The following is a 26,026-nucleotide window of genomic DNA, read 5'->3' on the forward strand; positions in this document are numbered from 1 at the left end:
TTCACATGTTGTAACCCAGGCCTATAATTGGTCTGCTAACTGGTCTATAATTTTAAATCTGCTCAAAATGACCAAGAGTTACATTTTTTCTAAAGAATGCCAAATCAGTTTCCATGGTTAGTTATATATTCTTATTTTCCAGTGGCAAATAGTCAAATGCAAGACTTGTGAGATGCTAAAACCCTGGGTAGAAATACAAGACTAAGACTCACTAACTCAAATCAATGCAAGATAATATCACATAATGACAAAAAAATGCTGTGATAGTGTTACAATACTCTCTTTCATATTTGTTTCTGTGGATTATCAGACAAATCACACTATTTTCAAAGGACAGAGATAATTCACAATCTTCTTTCACTCACAAGAAAAAAATCCAAACTACTCCAGTGACCAATTGGGTAAGACCCTTGGTTATAAGATCAATTCCCAAAGAGAACGTTGACAGAAATGTGACACCATTAGGACCGACAGAAAATAATTTTGAAACAAGACTCCATAGCTTACCTCAAATGCTGCCTTGATTTCCAAATTGGAGAGAGAGTTTGACACACCCATTTGCCAACCTCTTCTTTTTTTTCCTCATCTGCTTGATGAGGCATCAATGTGAGATGCAAATAGAATATGTTTTTTCTACTATTCATAAATGACGAATTTTGTCTCCTTTATATGGTTGAGAAATTAAACTATTTATCCTTCTCTGGGTAATTTAACATTGATGTTACAATGAACTGGGCACTGTCTTTCAAGTTTCATCATGGTGATCAAGTTAAATGTTCATAATGAAAAATACCTAGTATCTATTTACTGATAACCAGGTTCATTCAGCTTCTCATATAAACAGGTCAAAATTGTTTAGAGAAAAGATTAACTAGCCAGGGGGCCTAGCACATTTCAAGCACTCAATGGTCCAAGGAAAAAATGGTTCTCAGAAGTACCAACTGGACAGGGAATCATATAATCTTTAATTTATTTGATTCATGAGAAACAATACATGATTCATTAGAAATCTAATAGCATGAAATTGCATGCAGGAAAAGTGAAATCACAATTCTTAGAATTCAACTGGTCACAAACCAAATCATTTACTTTTGTGGTGCTATCCAATCAAAACTATTCTATAGATGTAACAGGTCAGCAGTACAGGTGAGTAGGACCAGCAGAAAAACACTAGTATTAGAACACTTAGAAGAGAACATGGCATTTCTTTTCACTGAAGATCAACTTACTTAGCAATTATGCCATCGATATGTCAATCATACAGTGAATTATAAAATGAAATATTAATAAATTAAAAGTCAATAACCAAAACACTCAGTTTCCAGGAAAAGAATTCCATTTAAACCCACACTACTCTAAAACAAATCATTAGTACCATAAGTAATCTGTCATTTTGCAACTGTTTTCTTTCATCCAAGTAATGTATGCATAATGAGGTATGAAGTAACACAGAAATCTTGCTGTCTTCGAGTCCAATAGGAGGAAAAATGAGGAGGGCCAGCAGAAAAGAAAGGAAGAACTCTCGCCTTGCCTCTCCTTTTACTCAATTCCACCGACTGCGAGCTACGCTCAGGCAGAAAGAGGCCAGCCCAGGTGACCAAGCCAAAAGGAGTTCGAAGAAGCCCTGAGCCCTTGTCGTGACCATACTTCTTTCTGATTACCATGTGCGAGCTAGCAGTTGAGAACTTGGACATCTTTTCAAAATCCATCGGAAAATATATTCTAAGGCCTATTATCTACATCATTTTACTCCTATAACAAAATGCCCTGATTCATGGTGGGTATTGTAACTGTTAGACATACAGTAGTTTCATCCAATCCAGCTTGAATATTGTGAACATTCACACTTTGCTTCACGTTGAACAAAAGGCCAGTACAAAACGTAATTTCATATCGCAACATAGACTTTCCAAAACGAAGTGCGTTAGCTCTCCTTGACAGTATCATATTCTCATAACACAAATTTTAAGAAAGTTTATCGTTATTTAACTTTCGCCCATCTGGCTAAGGCGGTTAGCTACAAAATTTGAGGTGTCCAGAAATCTCTCCACGCAGTTAACGAGGCAAGTCTCGGTCTTGGAATCGAGCTTCGATCCAACCTTTTCCACACACTTTTCCCAACATTCATCAGTTAAAGAGCGAACAAGACTCTGAAATCTGACTTTCTCCTTCTCGGCCAGGATAAACTGTTCCATTTCACGATCTACTGTTCCAGACGCCATTTTGACGAAGCTGTGAGTTGGCCTGGGACCGATGAAATATTTCGGACCGCGGAGAATATTGGTACAACCGAGACTCGATCTGGGTAAATATAACTGCTATACATCATAAAATAACGCTTTCTTCGTAGAATTAGGCCTCTTCCATATAAATAATGTGGCACTAAAGGGCCACCGTACGAACAGGGTGATGCTGGGGGGAGCCTGATGAAGAGTCACGTATCCAAGAGTAGGTCTGTCCCGAGCCGAGCAACCTTCGTCGTTTGGAGCAACTTTTTGCAATTCTAGCAAGCTCGAGCAGCTTTAGCCATTCGGAGCTATTTGTGAGCAACATATAGGTTTAGAGCTCCTATCAAACACGAAAAAGTTAATAATTTCAAAAAAGAAACTACAATTTATGCGAATTTCTTAAATTTCTATCAACCTTTTTTAAAACACATAAGCTGGTTTTCGACGTTTCGCTGGTCGAATGTGATCCTTATCTAGTAATGTTACGGATAATCAGCTAAAATGACGTTCAGCAAGACGTCAAATGAACCATGTATGTTGTTCTGATAGACTTACGAAAATCAAATTTACCCATACATGCGACCAACTCTTCAAAGCTAAGTTTGAAGCAATCAGTTTTCTTGACCGATGTCAGCAATTATTGTGAGCCGCAAAAAATTAAGCTTTTCATTTACATTTATTTAAAAATATCAAGAAATTTAGGTAGCAACTTTATGGATTTTTGGCAATTTCTAGTAACTTTTTGGCATTTCGGTGAGCAAATTTCCAGCATTTTACGAGCACAATCGGGTCAGGCCTATCCCAGAGGTTAGCAGGGAAAATTTGAGTTTGGTTGAGCCCGTTTTGCAAGGAATACATGGAATACATGGGTGGGGCGGGGAGGGGGGGGGGGGGAGGAGGGTTAGATGTAGTCTGTAGGGTATTTTTCTAATTAGAAAGGGGTAGGAAGAATAAATCCCGCACTATATGTGTTCATGTTTTACGCGCTATTTTCCTCGTCGTTGCCGCAGCAACTGCGAGTGGTCTTCTGATCTGAACGGGCGGAAGTGACTGTTATATCACCATGATTTTCATGGAAACACCTAACTTTACCGCAAACATTTTGTGGTAAAGACTCTTTAAACCTAAAAGTAAAATTCTTTTAAAAAGCTGTGCTCATCATATTATCCGTTTTTTTCTTCTTTATTTTTCCAGCAGGCGAAAAAAGAAAGACATAAGTAGCTCTTTGTCACTAGTTTTAATGGGTAATGATAGTTTACCACGAATCTTAACAAATTTAAAGGCCGACTCAATTGAATGCGCCATTTTTTTTCGCCCTGTAAAAGCATTACGATTTCCTCTTTCTTTTAGGTATCACTAAAACCACATGTCAGTGAAGACAGTAGGAGGGCGATCTTTTCCGTAGGATGTCGAGAACATTCTTTCACAAATGCGTAACCTTCCGGTTATTTCTAGAGGGACCTATGAAGGTTCACCAGTCCCGAGGGTAACTGTTGTTTGCCAAATTAATTTGCCATTGATTACGAAATCAATCTTCACTAGAATCCGAGCACTGTAGGTCATAAGCACGTAATGTCACCGTGTTCGCCAACTTATCTGGGAGCGCCTGCTGGGAAAGCCTCACGTTCACGTGACGTATTTCCGGTAACTCAACCCCGCCAGCTTCAAAACATATAAATAGTGACCTGTCCCATTTTCGATCAACATCGTAGTGCGTTCAAGCAGTGAGCAGCATTTTACAAGAAGAGCAATTACTAAGTAGAAGTATCATGAAAACCACACTGATCTGGGTGCTTTTGGTGGCTGTGATTTTCTGTGAAGGGAGACGAAGCCTTAAAGATCGATTTCGGAGCCGCATCAGAAGAAGACCGAAGCCCGCCCCAACGACGAAGTTTACCCCTACAATCATTCCGACTACACAGGTTAGCCCTTTAAATACATATAAAGTGTATCTTGCACATTTATAACAACTGGACTTAAGTCAAAATAGTACTACGTGAACTGATGTTTATCAACCCGGTTTATAGCGAAATTGGCGAGTTTCATCTTGCGCTTTGGCGAGTTTAATTGCGTGTGCAAAGGTGATGACAGATTGAGATGACACTGATAAGCCTTCGAGCCCAAAGAGTGGACTTTTATGAAAGAGGGGTCATCAAATCTAGGAATCGGATGCATTCACTTTACTCTGTTGTGCCAAGATTTTGATAGAGCTTCTTTCATCACATCTGACTCTTTCATTGGAATGTGTGTGGCATATTTCAGCGGTAAGTCGATCGATGACGAAATGCAATCTTCGAAAACGAAACTTGTCAGCCTTCGTCATTGCCAGCAGGTTATCTCGGCAAAAAGGATGTTTTTCTCAAGTAAACCACCCCAAGAAACGAATGTACCATTTTGTGTTTTGCAACATCATCTTTTTTCATGAAATTCGACCTTGAAGGTCCAAGGGCAGGAGATTGAATTAGTCTCCAAATTAGTTGAGGCTCTTTTTTTACATACATGCAATGTGGTCAGTGCATGTTCCCTTTCCCCTCCCCCCTTCCCCCTGTTGAAGCTTTGAAAATCAAACAATGCCTTGATTTACAATGATCTGATGGGTTGGAAGGCAGGAAAGAATGGTACATGATATGTGAAAAATTCCTTACAAGCAATTGGTAAGGGAAGAAAACGAGAAGCTAGCAAGGCAAAAGGGAGAGAAATAAAGTTTATGGGGATTAAATATATTTAAATAAATACATCAGTATCCATTTTCTCCATACTCTTCTCTATACATATCCTTTGGTGTTTACAAGGAGAATACATGTAACAATCAAAGCTTTTTGGGTTGACAATCATTTCCTTTATTCTCATGATATAAATGAAAAATTCAGCAGTATTACTGTAAGGAGAAATCAGATGTTGGTCACTCTTAGGCGTCAATGGGATTCACAATGAAAACAGTTGGTACTGGATTTTCTAAGTGATACACTATTGATGTCAAATTGCTTTTGACAGCAGTTTCCCTTTTTTTTTAGGCTGAAGTCTTACCTGTTGGTATCAACTCAGTTTATAACATTCCAGAATTGAGAAAAATCAACTCAACAAAGGCATTTTATGATTACTTCAAGAAGATCCCACGCAACGGTAAATGAAAATAATAAATTAAAATGCTTGTCAGGGTGTGCAAACAGAGCTTTAGCGAAAGGAAAATGCAATTACAGACCATGTGCCTTTGGTATACATGTAGCTGGAGGATGAGCCAGCTGATAACTTTGCAGCTGCTAAATGGAAATCTGTGACTTGTGTCAATTAACATGAATCATAATTTTAACTTCATTTTTAACCTTGTAAATTACTTTACCCAGAGGGCAATAACTTCAGTAAGAAAAAGAGGGACAGGTTTCCTCTTGGAAAGCCCTTAAATGTGAAAGTTTTTAGATTTGAAGTGAATTAGAAACCAATTTCTGTAGCACTAGCCCCAGTTGTTCGAAGATTGGATAAATCTGGATAAATCTCTATCTGGTGGATAATGCTATACATTTTGCTATTACTCATCTGTTGGATAGCGATTTATCTGTTGGATAGTGTTATCCACCCTTTACACAACAGGGCCCTGGTTTATAATGATGACAAGATGCAAAGTCCAGTGACTGTTGGTAGGCTAGCCCTATAACATGTGATATGGTATGTGCTGTAGTTTAGATTGTAATAAAAGTAAAATATATGTATGGTGTATGTTGAAGAAAACTAATTGATTTTGAATTTATTGATTCATAGGATCCCTTCCTGATGGTAAACTTCCTGGCAAACATTCAACTGCAGGTTAGATTCACCTATAACTCTTTCAATTCCAAGTAAATAACATTTAACTTCTGTGCATGACTTCATGCATCATTCAGTATGGAATAAGTGGCAATTGTAAAGAGAGGATATTACATGGTGGCAAATGGAGACCAATTTTCTCCTTAAATGGTGACAATGACTTTCATCAATAAGCAATCAGACCAAATAAGTGAAGGATACAATTTATCATCAACTTGACATCATGATGACAAATTTAATTAGTATATACTAAAACAGTGGACAGTGTTGAAGGCATGCTCTGATTGGCTACTCAAACTTCAAATATCCTATGATATTGACTTCCAAGCAGCTTGGGTAGGATTTGCTCTCAAAAATATTATAATCAAATGAGTTAAAATCATCTTTTTTTGCTACATTATCTCACTGTAAGTGTATTAATAAATACCAGTTGAAACAATTAGTATATACCACACAAGTGAATAGTGCTTTTTGCACTGATTGGCTAGTTTGGAAATGAATAGCAAGTATTATTCACTTCTGAGCAGCCAATGAGATAAAACTGGGCATCCAGAGCTTAATTTCCAACCATTTGTTGGTATTTGAAAGAAATAAACTAATATTTTTTGTTATTTGTGCAATATGTATTAAAACAATTATTCACCTCCACTGATTAGGCATAGACATAAATTTCTTATTAAAAAAAACGATATGCTAGCAAGGGGAAAGGGATAAAAATGTCATTTAAGAGGATTGGAGGTGGCAATGTGTCAAAAGTTTTGTTGCCAATTATAGCTGATTGAAGCTTTTCCCAAACTCTTGATGGCATGATCCCATATACCCTTACCAGGTACTAAATCCTGGACACTACTGCTATGTATCCAATGCCTTTATCAATCCTCTACATGCTAATATCAGTATTCATATTCTTTGTACTCTTCTCTATACTTAGCCACCACAAGTGGATGTAAAATATTGTAAATATATTCAGATAATGATAGGATTCTTCTATAAAAGACAGTTTTAAAACAGTCATTTCAAGAGCACTAAATCCCAAGATTATCAACAGGCAATCTTAGGATGCAGGAGTGCCTAATTATTTCAGCTTCTGACTTTAAGTTAGAGCAAATTGCCTCAGTTTGGAAAAATTTCTTTTTCTATAAAGTGCAGTGTTTTACAAGGATTTACTGCCCTTAAAAAAGCTGAAACTGCATATATGTAAGATTAAAATTAATTCTTTAAATTTGTTTGATATTGCCGTTCAGCTACCATGATGATTTTGTCATCTTAGCAAGTGAGGAAATTGGTGAAACTTTGGGAGAAAAAATTGTGGCTCCATAGGTATACAGAGAGAGATACTGGCAAAACACAAGATGGACAAACACTTAGAGTTCGCATTCAAGATTTAAGTGCTCAAATTCATTGATTACTTATTAATATTTATATCTTTTCTTTTTGGTAACAGTTAATACTGATGGATCAGTGTGGAATTGTGAAGTTCGCCCCACCTTAGTCAGCCTTCCTGCACCACATTTTGGTTTACAAATATTTCCTCCTTGTGTATTGCTAAATCGTTGTACTGGTTGCTGCTTCGCAAGGAATCTTTTGACCTGCAAGCCTCTCCAAAAAAAAATGACACCAGTGCAACATTTCAATATCTTTATGCCATCTGGAAAGCCTCAGGGTATGTAATTTTGTGTGTCCAATGTGATCTGACTCCAAAAAGGAGTTAGGCAACCACAATTTGTACCAAAAAATACCTATATTGTGTGGCATGAATATTTCACAATATTTTGTGGATTAGTTATCTTTTTTATTTTGGCTGGGAAGATTTTTTTGGTATCTGAGATGATCAAAGTCTTTGCTGGGAACTGATAGGCAAGGCTCTTTTCTGACTAAGAGAGGAAGCTTTTTGCAGAGTTATATGGATTTGCAGAATTTTTTCTGCTGGAACTGATTTTTGGAATTATGTGCAATCTGTCTAAATTTAAACCCACAAAATATTTGGTCTGACCATTAACTATGATACTGTAGATACTGGAGTGGGCAACCAATGAGAATAAATTGAAAGCTTGGGGTAAATGTGATTTGTCATTTTTGTCATTTCATTCTAAGTCAATGAATTTTTCCTCTTTACGGTTAGTTTTAGTGGATAACATGGTTTAGAACCTTTTTTCAATAGTTTGCTCATCATTCTCTGAATAAATACCTGAGTATGCATTCTTTCTGAAAACTTACATCTCCAAAAAAGAAACTGCTAATCAACTTGGCAATGAGCATTGCTTTGTCATTTGCAACTCATGCATTGAACCATTTGCATTATTAACCCTTTACACTCTTTTTTAATTTCTCATCTAATAAACTGCAGTTTGTTTTATAAATAATTTTTTTTAAAGAAATTTTTGTCTCCAGAGAGGAAATTCAGAATGTTTTGTTTCAAGTAGTTTGGCTATTATCAAGTTTCTATTAAGCAAGCTATCTTCTCCTTTAGATATCACTTACACCCTTGTTACTACAATGATGGAAGAGCATGTTAAATGTGGCTGTGAGTGTATCAAGACGGCTGATTCTTGCGATAAAAAGAAACAAGTGTGGAATAACAACACATGCAGTTGTGATTGCAGGCCTGCATACCAGGAATCAGAGGTGGATTGTCAGAAACCCTATAAGGTAAAGTCATTGTCAGAGTCACAAATTTTTGTATGCTATCATTTGTTGATGGATATGTTTAGATGAGATTATTAAACACAATTTGGAGTCATGCTTTCTGAGAAATAAGCTCATCCTAATCTTATAAACACTTGGAGAAGGTAATGAGAAAGAGTTATGCAAACCTGAGGAGCAGTTGTGTGTTTACATAACTGCTATTTGTTTCTGATTTCCAGAAATTGTCTATAGTTAATTGTGGTTTAGTTGGTCTGATGGGCATATTTATTATATAAATAGAACTTTAAGACTAAGAAAAGGCCACCTCTTGAAAAAAAATGTTGAAGTCCAATGATGTGGGAATGAATAATGATTGTTTAGAACTTCAGCATTAATTACTGCAATCTTCTATTGTTTAGTACGTCAAAGAAAAGTGTGGTTGTGTCTGCAACAAGGCTGAGCAGGAGTGTTCTAATCCCCTTCATAAATGGAGCATTGAAGAGTGCAAATGTGTATGCCGTAATGAACCTAAATGCATTGGAAGACAGAGGCTCGATGAAGCCAACTGTCAATGTACATCGCAACTTTTAGGACGTTAAGTATGGACATGTCATGTATCATTGCTTTGCCTATTTTGGGTTGCCATAAAAACACACAAAATAACCGTCATGCTAGCTTTAGAGGTAATTAATACTAGGATTCATCCACACCAAGAAGCCTAGGAAAACATGAGTTGACCTTTGAAACTTTTTCTCAAGGAAAAGCATAGTCACTCAAGAGTTGGCTGCAGGAGAGACCTCCTGCCTTGTTTTAACTTGTCTTAAGAATTTTTTTTCTCTAAACCCACATTTTCACTAGTGAACAAGTTTTCCCTGGAAATTGTTATCAGTTTGAGGAAAACAGCTTTCTTCAATACATTTATTTAAACAACAACAAAAACTTTGTGGAAAGCTTCAATGTTAGCAAAAATCTGAAAGTAAACTTTTTAGAACATAATTTCACTTGAACCCTTTACAAGGTTTTTGTGGAGGAGCCTCCAAAAATGAGCTCATGACTACTAAGGGAAACTTGATAGCTATCCAAATGAAAACACAATGCTGTAATTGAATTGCTGTTATTGAATATTGTTATTTCTGAGAGTATCCATTGCTATTTGGCTGACAGTATCATAATTATTAACCAAGTATCTATTCCCTTAGGAAATTTCATATGTACTTTTCGGCTTTTATGCCAGCCCCTTTCGTGTCCCCCTGTAGGGTGGGCATTGAAATTTTTATACTGAAATATTATAGATAATTTTTGTAATTACATATGTTTTTAATATAACTGGTTAAAGCTTTCTTTTATTTTGTTCTTGTTTTGTTTGAAAACTTTGGAATCAACAAGAAATTTGAAGCATGACATGGATTTCAGAAATAAAATAATTATTTAAACATTTTGATCAAATATTATTAATATTCTTTCATAAAAATTATTTTTTAAGATTTTGTTGTGGGTTTCACATAGCCTATCATAGTCCTTTTTGTTAACCCTTTACACCCTAACATCATTATCCATATTCTCCAAACTCTTCCTTATGTTTCTTTTGGTTTTGACAAGGAGAATTCATTTGTCGGTCAAAGCTTTGTATGTTGGCAAACATTTCTTTTACTCTCATGATCTTAGTGAATGATTCAGCAGTGTTACTGTAAGGAGAAGTGAAATGCTGGTCACTATTAGGTTTTAAAGGGTTAATATCATGCATGTCTAGGACAATTCACAACATGTAAAAGCACAATAATATATACAGATATGTTCTTGATTATAGTGAACAATTTAAGTTGGAGAAGGTGTAACAGTTTGAAAAATGTAGCTTTTGTTAGCTAGCCTTTGTAGCAAGCACTTGAGAAAAGAATGGCAAGTGATAATAACTAAAATGTGCAAGCAAGAAGTTGTGCATTCAAGACCCCTTCTGCCCCTTGATCTGCTCTTTCATGAGCAATGCTTGCACATGCAATCCTTGTAAATCTGTAGCCATGTTAGTTGAACATTTGGCTGTTTTCTTTGTGGTTTGCCAAGAAATTGTTACTTCAAAGTTTTATGCTGTGCAACAGCAATGTTTTTATGTAATATAATTATGTGCTTTAGCAACTTAAGCAAGGGTAGAGAAAAATTGCAAATAATCAGAAGTTGTTCTCTTTGAGTGTTAATCAAAATGAACAGTGACCAAATTGTAACATAATATACAAAACTTTTGTAGAGATGGCCTTGTAATAAAACTTTTTTTGTTTGACTGACATCTTATCTAGAGGAGGTAACAGTATACTCCAGGTCACTTCATGCAACCATCATAAAAAACCTTACAAGAGGACTGAATGGCCCTCTCAGATCAACAACTTGTGCCTGGAAAAGTTTATTTCTCTGAATCTGTTCAGACACTTGATATTACAATCCTGTTATAACTCTTTTTAACCAGTGCTAGACCATGCACATTTGATCTTAGAGAACTAGCCAAAAGTATAGGAACAATTGTATTACCTATTACAGCAATGAAATTAATTTATTAATCAATATCCTGCATAGCAGTATTTTCTATTAAATTTTCCTCTGCTCTCAATGTGTTTTGCTCCCTTGAGCTCTATACTTACTCTTGTACCCAGACCTTTCATGACCAAGCCATTGTCCTACATTTCAGCTATAGTTACATGGTAGGATCTGGGTATAAGATCACCCCATGCCTTTCTGCGGCTCCCACTCAGTTCATGTTTCTCTTGCTTAGCTTATAAAAGAAACTGAAGAGGCTGCAATGCATGTTAGCTCATTTCTAAATGGTGAACTACTCCAATACTGGCACACACATCTTGGCCAGTTAGTTTAACCTCTTATTACAGTTAAGTGTATTGATTCATTATTTTAAATTTTTTTTCAAAATTTCCTTTTAAATTCTCTGTCATGCTTGGCATAAATTAATCAAAAGTGGCTTGATCATTTGTAATGCTGAGGTTTACCTATCACCCCACAAAAAATATATGTTAATAGAGGAGCCAATCTTTCATAAAGATTTTGAAACAACATTTTTAACCATTGTCAAATTACCAAATGAATTGAAAGCATTGGTATTGCCTGCTAAAAACACCAACTCAAACACAAACTTATTAGAGTCCCATGAAATGTTCTACACCAGTCCTATGGTTATTAGCGTAAAACCATGCATGACCATGAACTAAGCACTGTGGAGTATTTGGAAGGCTGATGTTTCCAGCATTACCCCTTCATCAGACCAAAGGTTTAGTTTTTCTACCATAACCAGCTTTTAGTTGATAATCAACTATGTGTTACCCCCCCATATACAGTATGGCAGCAACTTAAGAGCCCTAACCCTTTACAACCTATCATCAGTATCCATATTCTCTATACTATTTCTCTATACGTTTCCTTTGCTACTGATAAGGAGAATTGCTTAAAATCAAAGCCTCTTGGGATGGCAATCATTTCCTTTATTCTTACGATCTTAATGAAAGATTCAGTTTTATTACTGTGAGAAGAAATTAGGTGCTGGTTGCTCTGAGGGTTTAAAGGGTCAACACTCAAATTTTCTCTTCCTGTCATTTGCTTTGCTATGCTAAGAGGATGTTGAGGAATGACTTGGAGTTTTTCTTTCAAGCCATTAGTTTGCAATAAATCCATACAGTTGTACTATTAAAAAATTTTCTTTGCTTGTAAAAACAATGATTTGGTATGTACAAGAATAATAAATAATAAAATGTGAACACTTCAAGTATGGATACAAATATGTACAGGTATGCATGGTTATGTACATCTAATTAACACCAAAATGAAGAAAATTCTTTGCTGCACATTTTTTTAAATTTACTTGTTCACTTACTGTTCATGAAACTCTCATGTGGTTGCTGAATGTTTTATGAAACAATGTGTATTGAATTGACTGGAGAATGCTCTTTGAAAGACAAATGGTTAGAGTTGGAATGATTCACAAGTCTAAATGCTTCCAGGAATTCATTGAAGTCAATGTGGCCATCTTTGTCCATGTCTATACTTTTTGCCAAATCTTCAATGGAGTCAACTGGGATATTGGAGTTAGTATGCTCATTAAGAAGACGACAAGACTCCTCAAATTCTTCCATTGAAACATACCCTGTTGAAGAAAATGAGGAAAAAATGGTTTGCCCTGACAGTATAAACTTAAAAGTGGGGAAGGCAGTGGGAAGGAACTCTGTGGTAACCTATGTCAAACATGTGGGTAACCTGTGTGTAATCTTTCAGCCAACAGTAAACCAATAGTCAGTAATGGGATGCTGCTCCTCACAATGATTAACCCCATTTCACCTCATGACAAGTAGATATAACAGAGTCTTTCTACATTTAGCATACCTGAATTGTCTTTATCCATTAAGCGGAAAATTGTTTCCAAATTTGACCTATGTCTGTAGAGCGTCTCAGTGATGCTTGGGCCATTCTATACCAGAAAAATTGACAATAGATAAATAAAGAACCACATGCATGTTGGAAATCTTGGCATGGCAAGTAAGTTCATAGTATATGGCTCAGCCTTTACTAATAACACATGACAAGAAGAATCCTTTTGGTTACAAAAAAAGCATGATCCAAGAATGATGACACCCAACAGCTTCATGGGAAATGTTTGCAATGATAACTCTTTTCTTTCAGGAAAGCTTGGATGACTTCCATCATTCACCATGCACAACTTACAGTGGTTATAATTTACATGTGATTTAAAAAGCCATAGGGTCTCAGCAACTTCATTGTCAATGCTTTTTAGGTGTCAATGTTTTTGTAAGCAGGTGTATATTCATTAAAGGCCTTTATGCATTATGTAATGACAACTAAATTTGCATGCTCAGTTTCTAAGTTACTATGAATTTTTCATTGAGGTTATGTCAGGCAAGGATAGAGTTGGCAAAAGTGACTTGATGGAAGTAGCAAATATCGTGGTTCCAGAGAAATTTCCTTCTTATGGACTGAGTCATCTTACAGGATGGTGCTGTCTTCCAGCCCTGTTGACACAAAGGCTTTAACAGCCCTCACACCAGGATTATTGTCTACCATTTCTTAATAAAAATGTGCACATAACTATAAATGCTAATTTAATCAAATTAAATGCCACAGATGCACTGTGCATGCATGAAATCATAATGATACACCCCAACATCAATTTTAGATAATTGTTGCAATTGAAATAAACTCCTTCCATAATTGGCCTCTCAGAGACTAAATTTTCCTTGCATGCTCAAACCACCAATTAAATCTTCACTTACTACTTCACTTTCAAGAAAGATATCCACTGTTCCAGTCAAGTTTTCAATGATATAAAAACCCTTAGTTACCTTTCATTCAATATCCTTCAAATCATTTCAGCTTAAAAATTCAAAACTAGTTACCTTGTGTAGTCCTGTCTCAATGATATACTGATCAAAGCATGAACGGTAATCCACTTTTCCATCTGGCAGAACATGGGCAAGCTGATGTCTCAACATGTTCCATGGTACGTCTAATTTCAACACACTCTCCACAGCAGTTGCCCACTGAGTTGCAGTCAAATATCCTAAAAGGAAATGGCCCAATTATGTCTTACATCAAGGCAATGCTCAAAATCACCCAATATTACTTTTAAAGAATATTATTAACCCTTCACACCCTAACATCATTATGCACATTCTCCATAATGTTCTCTCTAAATTTCCCTTGTTGCTTTATCAAGGAAAAGAATAATGTGTCTGTTGGGGGTGGGGTGAGATGAGGAGGAAGTTCACTGAAGCTTTTATTCATGCTCCCTGATCTCAGTTTTTAACTCACCTGTTTTTTCCTTGTCTGTTTCTTCAAAGGCAGCCATTAAAGCTATCTTGTTGGCATAAAGCCTTTCCTTTAATTCTCGTATTGCAGACTCTTCTACTATTCCAATCCTGGAAATAAAAAGAGGCAATTTGATGATGTACCCGGTTATACTGAAGCGTATTTTGCACATTCTGTTACCCAAATATTAACAGTAAAATGGTATAGTAGTGGAACAATAAACAAAACCATCTCCTGTGATGTGAGAAGAAGTGAATAAGTGCTTCTCCTCAACTAGGCTCTGCCTTTCCCAACCAAACCATTTTGAAATAATCACTCCAGGTGCTAATTTTGGGTATTTGGCACAATATCAGAAAGTTAATAGTTGCTAAAGAAATTGCCAGCCTCTTTTTCCTGCAAGAACAATGATTACAATCATTGGTACTGACCTTTGTTTCAGGGTGAGATGCTTCTTAGCTTTGGAAGCTTGATACTGAACAAAGTAAGGTTTCATATCAGGTCCAATCTTCATGTATGCACCCCTGTTGCTTCCTTGCTCATAGTAATCTGATGCTGAGAATATTGTTATGACCTACAAAAAATATTTTCAATCTTAGGAGTAACATATATACTTATAACCACAACAACTTATCTTAGTTTTCTTACAAGTGATGACTAGCATTGGATAGGATGCTTAGCATTGGAAGCCCCCTCTTCCCTTTCCTGCCCAAAAATACAAATATTTTCCCTTTTTCATCAAACAACACAACAACAGGAGAGCCATGCGACATGAGACTGTGGAGGGAATATATATATGAAGTGTACCAATCAAAGCTATACCAGCCAACCACAGCTGGGAGTAACCCTTTACAAGGTGACACATATCCTGTTGACCTTATTGCCTGAAGACTTAGTGTTTGAAATGGAAACATTGCAAATTATCCACAATGGAAGTGCCTTCATAGTGAGACGAACGATTACACTCCATTAATAAAGAATTTTCCTAACAGTTTGCTTGAAGCCATGTCCACTTCTGGGAGGTGCTGTGAAAATTCAAGTGTTTTACGCAAGAGAACATGTGCTGACCAAAAGTTCACAACGATAGCCTGTAAGCAATCTGTTTAACACATTATAACTCGCTGGCTTACAATGAGGAAAGCGTTTTCATCCAAGAAGATAGAAGAGAGACAGGACTAAAAGTTGTAGTTAAGCATGTAAGAAAGCTTTCTCTGGCTATAAAATATGCTTACTTTTCTTTTGACTGCAAGCCTTAAGACAGGTGTGTTTTTTTTTCAAAAATCTCAACTAGAAGAAGGCATTTCAGGTATTTATGAATTTATTTTATCTAATGTATGCAATACCTTTCCACCATGCATATATTCATATCCTTCAAATTTACATTCATGAGAACGCACAAGAAGCTCCAAATCATGTTTCTTCAAGATGCGGTCTGTGATGTCTGGACCAAAGTAACAGCCCCCTCCTCTAAAAGTGTTTGGTTTACAACCAGGGAGGGGTTTGGGGTCACTCCACAGCAGATCCAACACCTTCAGGTAAAAACCATAATTATATAATCAATTCTTTTGCATAACAAGGAACTGCAGAGATTGAAACTAAACTAAAAGAATGCCTTATAAGTGAGAATACTCTCAAAATACACAGCGGCCAGAAATTTCAACATAATTTCATCAGCAGAGGGTGGAGCAACGTGACCAAAACCTGGTCCCAGCAGCTGCACTTAGTATTGTTCAGATGGGCTAACTTGACAGAAGTAAAGGACAAAAAGATGGTGATAATCTGAGTTACAGATTTAAGTTAATAAGTTTATTAACCATACTGCTCTCATGAAAGGTGTGGCAAATAAATCTTTTTTAGAGTAACCTAAAGAAGAGGAAAAGTTACCTGTCTCCACTCCATTAGATCAACAGTATCTGGTTGTGTTTTGTCCATGCCTGGGGGCTTGAGTATTGACACATACTGATCATAAGAAGATTATACAAATTAGAGTTTACAGAAGATCAATGTTCATTAGTTTTTTTTTATCATCAATACATGCTGTCATTATTGACATTCTGTTCATTGCCACTGACCAAAACCATTTTGGCTATGATCACCACCAGTGCCACCGCCAGAATTATTAGTGACCTTAGTAAAATGTTTAACGTGTACAAAAATAGGCCTAGAGGTACTTTTATGTGCTTTCTGCGTTTCCTTGGAGTGTACATAGCAAATGCTATGTACTCCAAGAAAGAGAAGCTTTCTTGGAGTTGAGGATACTACTACTGTGATAGCATTAGACAACTAATTGCTTTTATTCTGTCTCTAGACTATGAATACTAAACCCTCTGTGGGTATTCATCAATAAATATGTAACTAACAGTCTGAAATAACCTTTCACATTGATTGATGAGAAACAGATAGAACAGAGAACTGGGTACAAACCTTGTGACGGTCAATTTTATCAATGCGTGACAAATCTGTAATATTAGATATTCCTCCATGAGCGACAAGAATTTTGTTGTTCACCACTGTGGCTAAGGGAAGCCACCCAAAGATATCTCCAAACAACCTCATGACTTTTGAAGAATGTTCCTGCCAAGACAACATTAGTGATACTTAATGGGTCAAAGCAAAACTGAAGGTTTAACAGAGTCTGGCCTGAGAGCAGTCTGTGTGTCAAGCAGGTATTTTAGTAATTATTTGATGATAAAGAAGGCAGCCAATTGCAAGCTCCAGAGACTGAAAAAAAAGATTCCTTTACAAGGGAGAACCCTCTCAAATTTGCCTTGTTCCCAACATGTAACTTTGTAACTCCATTGTTAGTAGTTCCCAACTAGTATCAGGGAGGCAAAGGTTTGAATCCCATTAAGGCCTGAATTTTTCAGCTTCACCAACCATTTTCCCAGCTGCCATAACTAGTGGAATTTAGTCCAGTTTCTGTAGTGTATGACTATGAATTCAAAATATAATTTCCACAATGCCTGAGCAAGTTACCTTGTACTTGTCCATTACTTCTTTGACAAATCCGTATCTATTGAAATTTAGAAATAACTATAATCAAAAATAGTGCACCTTTTGATGAGAACAGCTGTCACTTTGTGAAGAAGCCTGCCATCTTACCTTACAAACTGTTATAAGCTTATCAGCTATATAACTAATTATATCACATTAAATATATAAGAGCAAATTAAGTCCTTATACAGTCCTACAGTGTAGGGTTGTTGATCGCCTTCTTAGAGGGAGGTGTGCCAACCACTTTTGCAACTCATTATAGTCCATTGCAAGTTAGTACCAGCACTTCAACAGGTTTCCCTAAGACTTGCCTGGCACCCATTTATATCCTTGGTTGAGAGACTTTAAAAAGTGTCTTTCCCAAGAACACAACACAAGGGCTTGAACCAGACTTCTTGACCCGGAGTCTGACATGCTAACTGTTATACCACTGTGTCTCCAAAAGCTCACCCCCCAGGCAATTTAAGCTTCTTTACATGTAACTTCTAGCACACATACCCTGTCCACATACCTGAGATTCATTATATGATCCTCGTGATTACCACGATTAATGTAAACACCAGTGGGATAAAGCAGGAAAAATGAAAATAAAATGATGGCAATTTCAATGGAGTGAGGACCTCGATCCACAAGGTCACCATTAAAGATGTAAGGATTTTCAGCAGAAGGAAGACCATTCTATACCAAAAAATAAGAGCATAAATAAATATTCAAAGACAAAATTCACGAACATGGATTTAAGTGAGTGTAAATGGCAAACTGATTCCTGGCAACCAAACATTCTGTAAGAAATCTGTGAGAGCAGTCTGACAGAACAGTGCTAAGAGTACACATCATCACAGGTGCTCAAAGCCAATTAGTCACAAAGGAGTATAATGCCTCCCTAAGTAATGCACAACCAGTCAATCTTACTGCCACAGGAAGACCAGCAGCATGGAATCAAAACATTGTAATCCACATTGGATTCCACATAGAACACACTAATTCTATTGGTTTGAATACCAGTGTAAACACAGTATGTTGGGAGAACATGAGAAAAATTTGAAAAGGATGTGTGATTTTTCACAAGCCAGAGGTGAATGATTTACAAACTTTCCTTGTGTTCTTCCAAACATTCCATGTGCAGTCTATTGCCAAATGAACTAATAGCAGAGTTATTGATCACACAGACAGGAGGATAAAGAAGGGTGGTCAAAAGGGAACATAACATGTTTGGATGAACTGTAAATGGATCCCTGGCTGGAGAGCAAGGATGGTGCAGTCAACATGGTAAAAGTGCCTGCCTCCCCCTGTTGCTAGAAGGGTTCAATTCATGGACCTGAAGTCACATGCGGTCAGTTTGTTGTTGGCTCTCATCCTTGCAACAAGCTTGTCTCCAAGTTCCTCCACTTCTCCCACCACCACACCCCATAAGATCTTTGTGGAAGAACCACTACTAAAATCTAATTTAGTTCTTTTTGATTAAATCTTATTTAATTTGCAAAAGAGTGCATAACAGTTTGCAGCGCTTGCCTTGTGAAAAATCACAAACAGATCATCCAGTTTCCCATGGAGGTCACCTGTTGAAAGTCAGAATAGCATTCATTTTTAACTTTATATTTCTTTCTAACCCAGATCAGAGCCTGAGAGCAAAATAGCACACCCTTCAGAGAAACAGCATTTGATACATATGTATCACTACATATAAACCTCCATTAATTTCACCAGAGCATCTATGTCATAGGGGAGGAGAAGGAAGATGTGGGGAGAGGAGGGGGGAAGGCTGATCAGGAACTACAGCCCTTTCTGGTAGATATGAGGTAAGTAACAAGTGTTCGATGGGTTCCCTGATCACCAGTTTTTCTTACCCTTTAGATCATGTGACCCCCATGACTTGGAATGTTCTGTGTAATAGCAGTTGTTTGGTTGTTGTGTTATTGATACAAACATTGTTAATTGCATGCTATTGTAAATCATATTCAATTGAAGTAACTACTTCTGCAGCAATAAACTTGGGTAAATTTACATCAGAGAAATTTGGATCCTTTGGTCCTTACAACAAGAAAACAGTCCATTCTGATGAGTGGCTTGTTAAACTAGGAAGCAACATTCTAATCCCTTTAGGGTTTAATCCCTTATTCAGAGTCCAAAATACCAATCATAGCTGAATGTGCCTCAACAAACTGAATTCAATTTATTGTAAGTTGAAGTTGAAGTTGTTGACTGCACTGTAATCTATTGTTCATTTTTCTCACCACATATGGTTATCTGTTTGGAGATGCTTGTGGAAGCCCTGTAGATGTTTGGTAATACCTTGAGCTTTTCCCTCGTCTCTCGAAGAATGAGGAGGACATACTTAACATGAAGGAGCTGTCAAAAACCCAAAGGACAATAAGAAATTGAAGGTGGCTCATTTAAAACCAGAGAGACCAGTCTCAACAAGACAAAGATTTCTGAGGTAAAAACGATAAATATTGGTTTCTATACAGAGAATTAAATTGCCCCCTGAAAAATTTAGATCAAGATCCTCAAAAAGTTCTTTAAACATCTTGAAACTTAATGCCTAATTCTCAACACCTGATTCAAGAAAAATTCAAACTTGAACCTTGCACGTTATAGCTTAATTATTGATTCTTGGGAATCAAGAGTTGAGGTTTAGAGTTAATTAAGACAGTCTATTTAGTTTTCAGTGGTGTTGTACCAACCTTGCGAGACTTAAAGTGCTCAATGATTTTGTGAACAGTGAGAAGTGTAAGTGGCAGTGCAACATGAGGTCCCCTGTAAGTTTCGTCAACTGTTATCTTTGATGGATCAGTGAGCATCTCTAATTTCTCTGATGTCTTTGATGCTATGGATGTAGAACTACCTGAGTTGACAACAAGATAGAAAAAAAATTATGATGATCATATAATAACCAAAGTCATGCTTAACAGCCAAGGCCTCAAAATATCTGCACCTACCAAAAATGTTGTCCAGGAATTATTGCAAGAGGACTAATAAAAGCAGGTTAGTAGAGCACCTCATTATCAAGAACAGTTTTCCTTGTCTTAACCCTCTGCACTCTAACATCAGTATGCATATTCTCTTTACTGTTCTCTATAGATTTCCAAAGGTGCTGACAAGGAGAATTTGTGTAACAATCAAGAACTGCACTAATTGGTGATCATGTCCTTTATTCTCGTGACCTTGATGTTTGATCCAATGGTGTCATTGTAAGGAGAAATTAGATATAATTAAGTCACTCTTGTTGGTTAAAGGGTGAATGGCAATCCCTATATTCCAAATAGAAATTTGTAACTAAGAAGGTTAAAAATTCTGGTGGTTCATTCAACATATATATAAACTCATTTTTGCCTTTGTAGTTTGGGTTTGTTCCCCTCTTTAGACACTTAGAATTCTGACAGCGTATGCAACTCCTCTAATGACAATAGCGACTATGAGATAAACCATTTAGCTACTTCTTCCATTTTGAATATTACTCTCAGCACAAGAACATAACACCCACTCACTTGCTGAACCCTTGCGTAAAATATCCACAGCATTATTTTCACCTATAAAACAAATACATTGACATACAATCAAATTCACTGCAAATTCCAATGCAAAAATTCAGAGTACTTCTACATTAATGAGGAAATTATCCATAATAATTGTTTTTATCGGCAAAAATATTGGTTATAGCTATCTAAAGGCACAGAATACAATGTAAGACTATTTTAAAAACAACTTAAATTAGAACTTCTGCACAAAAAAGGTTTCCTGGATGATACAAATTAGATGAAACTTACCATCAGCAACATGGTTCAGCATGTCATAAAAGAAGTTGAATAGCTGAGAAATAAAACAAATAGCATATATGTTAAAAGTTAAAATGAAAGCCTTAACCAGTGTTAACTCTGATAGTCTTAAAGTCCATTTTACAGTTGCGTTCTTGGTTGCCATGTCTTTCCACAGGAGTGAGGCTAGGGGTGACCTTGTTATGATACAAATCTTGCTGCTTTTTAAATTTAAATTACTTTGTTGTCATGTTAACTAGATACTGGTCTCTATCATAACATTGTCAACTTCAGCCTCCCTCCAAATCAAAGGCTTGGCAACTAATTACAACTGTAAAATGGCCTATTCAGTGCATTCTCCTGCTCAGGAAATGTGATTTTATTCCTCACCCCTCCCCTAACCACTCCAAATCATCTCCTTAGGAAGTAAGTAAGTAAGGCTAATTTTTTTTTACAAATCCAATGCCAAATTCTCTATACTAACATTATAAGAATTGTATGGCAGACAGCAAGGAGAATTAACTACTAAATATATGATATTTTGGGAAGGAAAAATTCCCAATCTCTATTAATTTTCATATTTAGAATTCCTACCTCTTGGGCTGGAAATTAATTATATTTGTGCCATGCTGAAAAATCTTTTAGGAGTGTTTTTCAAACTTCCAATGTCATGGAGGAGTAAAATTCCCCTTGGATAGACCACTCTTTTCAGTAGATAACATTAAAAAATACCTACCCTACTTAGCACCACTATATCAACCCCAGGTTGCTTTTTAACCTCAGCGAAATCACTGTGATGGGTAACCCTTTTGAGGTCAAATGTTTGTAAGCATTTACATGAAAAAATACTAAAGCTGAGCTAGCCCTGCTTGTTGCATAACCCTGGGAGGGGTTGGGAGGCTGGTTAGGCTGGGAGGTCAAATGTTTGTAAGCATCTACATGAAAAAGATACTAAAGGTGAGCTAGCCCTGCTTGTTGCATAACCCTGGTTGATAGCTGTATTAACACAGAGAGAAGGGATGAAATTCTTTTTACTTTTTCTTTTCTTAATGTAGACACTTAATAATCAGGTTGACATTGTTACCAAATTAACTGTTTCAGTCTACTTTTTTTGTTTTTCGTTAAAGTGGACGTGTTTTTGTACCCTGTACCCAATACTGCCAGGTTTTGTGTTGGCAGAAAGATTGACTCAGCTCAATCTTAAAGTAGACCATATACTAGTGCAGACTGGTAATCTGAGTTCATGTAAAGGGGATATTGTAACAATTCTTTTCAGTTATTCAACTTGGGCTACAAAAATCCCTTTTTCCTTAACTTGATGTGAATTTATGACTTCAGTGAATAGGGTCATAAAAAAAAAATAGTATAATAAATTTTTTTCTTTGCAGAAGCCTTAAAACGACCATCTCTGTTTAGTTGCCCCTATAAAAATTCAAGCACTTCTTTTACTGAAACCATTTATTGAGAGTAAAAATAATCGAAGCCCTCAAGAAAACCATTTAAAATCGTAATGACTCAAATAAAATATGGAAATCAACATGAGTTTCTAATTGAGTCCATTTCCTACTATTGCAAAGATCTCAGCATTTTCAATTTCCAAAGTATTTAGACCAGTTCTTTATACAATCACGTATAATTTGAAATATAAAACGCATCAAAAGCAATCATTCAGATTATTCTTTTGTGGCTCAGACTTTTTTAAAATTTAAAACTAAGCATTCTCACTAATGTACCCCATTTGTCTGTCTCACTTCAAACAGCTGAAAAAATAGTTCACTAAATTATTAACAACTTAAAATGCAGCGATTATTAATGGTCATAACAAATTGGCAAAGCGCTAAGTAAATAAAAACCACGGTCTCAATTTACCACCTTGAGGGAGGAACTCTGAATGAACATCGAATGAAAAATTTATGTCGAGGTGGCGAAGTTTGAACGTAGGCGAGAATTTGTTTGTGGTGATATAGAACTTAAGAGAATGTTTTCATCGCCAAATACTAACTTGATTTGATGGAAAGGCATGAAAAAATTGCTAGTAATCTTTGGCTAATCGATCGCAATGGTTTCAGATCGTTCATAAAATTTTAAACTTGACAGACTTATACCTTCAACTGATCTTGTTCACCAGCATATTCGACGCTTTGGAAAATCTTCCAAGTACACCTTCGTCGGGCTTCGATGCGAGCCTGATATCGTCTGAACCATTTCTGAATTAAGATCGCCGAACGTATGGCTGAAAGCAAAATAAAAAATCCACAATGGAGATAGAAATTGGAGAAAAAAAACGTAAACAGGGAGAATGAATGTAAATAAAACCATTATATTGAGAATGCTGTCTTAATCCTGCAAGTCATTGTAATAAACTAATGCGGATTCAAATATCCACAGCACTGCGTGACACACATGAAGCAATATTTGTTAGGAAAACCGTCTGAAAAGTATAAGTTAGATCACATACTGCTACACTGTAGCGATACAATTTGCGCGTACTGTTGATCAAGCTTATCTCTTCACGAAGATCACACAACTCTGTCTTAACTTTGTTGTAAATGCGCCAGTGCTAAATGATAAGGAAAAATATTCGTAAGCAAATTTAAGTCACCTTTTTCCGACTTTCCCAATGCTACGCTCAAATCATCTCCATTTTCCACCGATACACCACATCCCATATTAAAATACGCTCGTTGATCTCGATTTTTATGTGGAATTTTCGCCCAAGGCTGAACGCAATCTATTCATTTCGCCACATAGGTAACTTATTTTGCCATAGCTAGCGAAAACCAAGGATAATGTCGAGAGGATTTTATGAGCAATCATGTTTGCCACAAGACATTAGAGAGTTACTCAAGATGGAGTTCCATGGTTTACCGTAACATTTGGCGGGAGAATGACGTACAGAAGCGGGAAAACATTCCAAACAATCGGCGTTCGAAATGGACACCAGAAAAACGAAAGCTATTGCCTCATATTTACCAAATCTTTGGTAAGATTCAATAAGCAAAGGACGCTCTACACCTCGAGCAGTTCTTCTCGAGATGTCACTTAACAATCGTGTGACGAAAACTGTCAGATATCATGTGCAATGTCGTTGATGACTAACTTTTCAGGAAACAAAACCAGATACTTGTCAGATCGGCGCGAATATAGCCAGTCAAATGTCGTGACTTTTCGAAAATGCGGGCGTTATGCAATCCCGTCTTGAAACCAATTTCGTTGTCTCGAGGGGAAAGATTGTATGGATTCAAACCACTCAGATAGCGAAATGAAATTTAAATTTATTTTGTATACATTGTTGCTTAGAAACGATCATGACAGGCAGAAATCCAGAAACCTACTCCCTCTCTTAAATCTTATAAGTTTCAAAAACCATGAATATTAAAAAAAAAAAGTGTACAGAAACAGCTCAAATCATTAAAAAATGTAGAAGTTTGCGAGTGTAATGTCCATGAAAAACAGCGATGAATATGTCTCTGACTTTTCGCAAATGTCGCGACAATATTTACCAATGCACTCATGACAGGAAAAGACGTTTCTAGGAAACCAAAACAATACAAAATGGATAGTTATTCTTCCATCGTTTCAACCCGTAGAAACTAGGATCAGCCAAAAAAGTGTTTTCGCAGACAGGCTTTGAGAGACAAAAAAATGTATATTGCGAATTGATAAAATTCATTATTGTTCAGAGCTGAAAAAAAGGCCCGAATAAAAACTATACTTAACAAGTTAAAGAAGTCGATTAGCGGTTCAAACCTTCTCAAGTAAGTGATATGAGGATTTCAATACTCTGAAAAAAGAAAGAAAAAAAACTCGAATCGATGTTTTCATTAAAACCCATAACATTCGGGTTTTTAAGTTTACTAATTAATAAGAGCCATACAGGTGTTTTTCGCAGGGTTTATTCAAGAAATTGAAAAATATTATTTGTAGAAAGCCGTCTATTGAGTTAATTAAAGATGCAATATTTGAAAAGGTTGTTATTCAACATAAAATGACGATTGAGTAAAAATTTGACTAAGAGGTAACATTAAAGGAGATTCAAAACAACCTACTTGTGGTATAAGCCTCCGGAAGTTATCGATATGGCGAAAAAAAATCTGTTAATCGCATATTGAAAACAACTTTTGAATCGGAGTTTTCAACAAAAATCTCTCATTGACGCGAACAACACAGATGTAGTTTATTGGGATTATTCTAGGAATTAAAAAAGTTTTATTTGCATAAAACCTTCTATTCAGATAATTCAAGATGCAATATCAGAGAGAGATTAATGTCAAATGTGTTAAACAGATCTTGTCGACCGGTGTACAAATAAGGTATTGTTTTGTTTGTCCCAAGTGACGGAAATACCGTCTGGAACACAAACAATAAGGCAGTGAGTAGTCCTTTACTTCTCTCTCGTCCCGCGCACAAGAACTACGGTTCAATTCCGATTACACGCTTGATACATGCGTAAGGTAACGATTACGGCTTTCTCCCTCCTCCTCCCCCCCCCCCCCCCCGACCACAAAGAAAGAGAAGAAAAACAGCAGCATGACAATGCATCACGCAACATCCATGTCACGCTTTCCCGATTTTATTTATCGTAAACAAAAGTAACAAAAAACAAAGTGCCTATTTTATCTCCACAACTCAACTGGGCACACAGTGTTGATATCTGGGTGCGTTGGTCAGCCAAGCCGCAGTACCGTATATTTAACACCAATATGCTTGAAAAAGGTTGTTACGACTGATGGAAACTAAATGAACCAAAGCCAGACGCGTTAACCCTTAAAAATCCGCAGGTGGCAAAAGCGGGGAACGCGTACCCCCAACCAA

General features: G+C 36.5%; 2 protein-coding genes across 2 annotated transcripts; one reads left to right on the forward strand and one right to left on the reverse strand.

Annotated features, from left to right (window-relative positions):
- The first annotated feature begins 3,754 nt into the window (after nucleotides 1-3,754).
- LOC113683805 (uncharacterized) lies at nucleotides 3,755-10,930 on the forward strand. Its single transcript, XM_027201081.2, has 6 exons — nucleotides 3,755-4,150; nucleotides 5,243-5,351; nucleotides 5,985-6,029; nucleotides 7,474-7,692; nucleotides 8,500-8,678; nucleotides 9,074-10,930. The coding sequence occupies exons 1-6, from the start codon at nucleotides 3,998-4,000 to the stop codon at nucleotides 9,251-9,253; spliced, it is 885 nt and encodes a 294-aa protein (XP_027056882.2). The 5' UTR covers nucleotides 3,755-3,997; the 3' UTR covers nucleotides 9,254-10,930.
- Nucleotides 10,931-11,030: 100 nt separating this feature from the next.
- On the reverse strand, nucleotides 11,031-24,496 carry LOC113683804 (serine/threonine-protein phosphatase with EF-hands pef-1). Its single transcript, XM_089191914.1, has 17 exons — nucleotides 23,814-24,496; nucleotides 23,317-23,444; nucleotides 21,224-21,266; nucleotides 20,945-20,986; nucleotides 20,141-20,301; nucleotides 19,691-19,805; nucleotides 18,969-19,015; nucleotides 17,968-18,134; nucleotides 17,439-17,475; nucleotides 16,887-17,036; nucleotides 16,347-16,421; nucleotides 15,806-15,991; nucleotides 14,894-15,036; nucleotides 14,469-14,575; nucleotides 14,054-14,217; nucleotides 13,026-13,110; nucleotides 11,031-12,789 (listed from the first exon to the last, which is right to left on the reverse strand). Exons 1-17 carry the CDS (start codon nucleotides 23,878-23,880, stop codon nucleotides 12,554-12,556), a joined length of 1,953 nt encoding a protein of 650 aa, XP_089048040.1. The 5' UTR covers nucleotides 23,881-24,496; the 3' UTR covers nucleotides 11,031-12,553.
- Nucleotides 24,497-26,026: the final 1,530 nt, after the last annotated feature.

This window comes from Pocillopora damicornis, chromosome 13, assembly GCF_964200805.1.
Source record: "Pocillopora damicornis chromosome 13, jaPocDami1.2, whole genome shotgun sequence".
Classification (NCBI taxonomy): domain Eukaryota; kingdom Metazoa; phylum Cnidaria; class Anthozoa; order Scleractinia; family Pocilloporidae; genus Pocillopora; species Pocillopora damicornis.

Coding starts and splice junctions, on each gene's coding strand:
- LOC113683805 (XM_027201081.2), top strand. CDS start 3,998: ATGAAAACCACACTGATCTGGGTGCTTTTGGTGGCTGTGATTTTCTGT. Junction 4,151..5,242: donor CAATCATTCCGACTACACAG/GTTAGCCCTTTA, acceptor CTTTTTTTTTAG/GCTGAAGTCTTACCTGTTGG. Junction 6,030..7,473: donor TGGCAAACATTCAACTGCAG/GTTAGATTCACC, acceptor TTTTGGTAACAG/TTAATACTGATGGATCAGTG.
- LOC113683804 (XM_089191914.1), bottom strand. CDS start 23,880: ATGGGATGTGGTGTATCGGTGGAAAATGGAGATGATTTGAGCGTAGCA. Junction 21,267..23,316: donor GTGAACAAGATCAGTTGAAG/GTATAAGTCTGT, acceptor TTTATTTCTCAG/CTATTCAACTTCTTTTATGA. Junction 20,302..20,944: donor TTTACGCAAGGGTTCAGCAA/GTGAGTGGGTGT, acceptor TTGTCAACTCAG/GTAGTTCTACATCCATAGCA.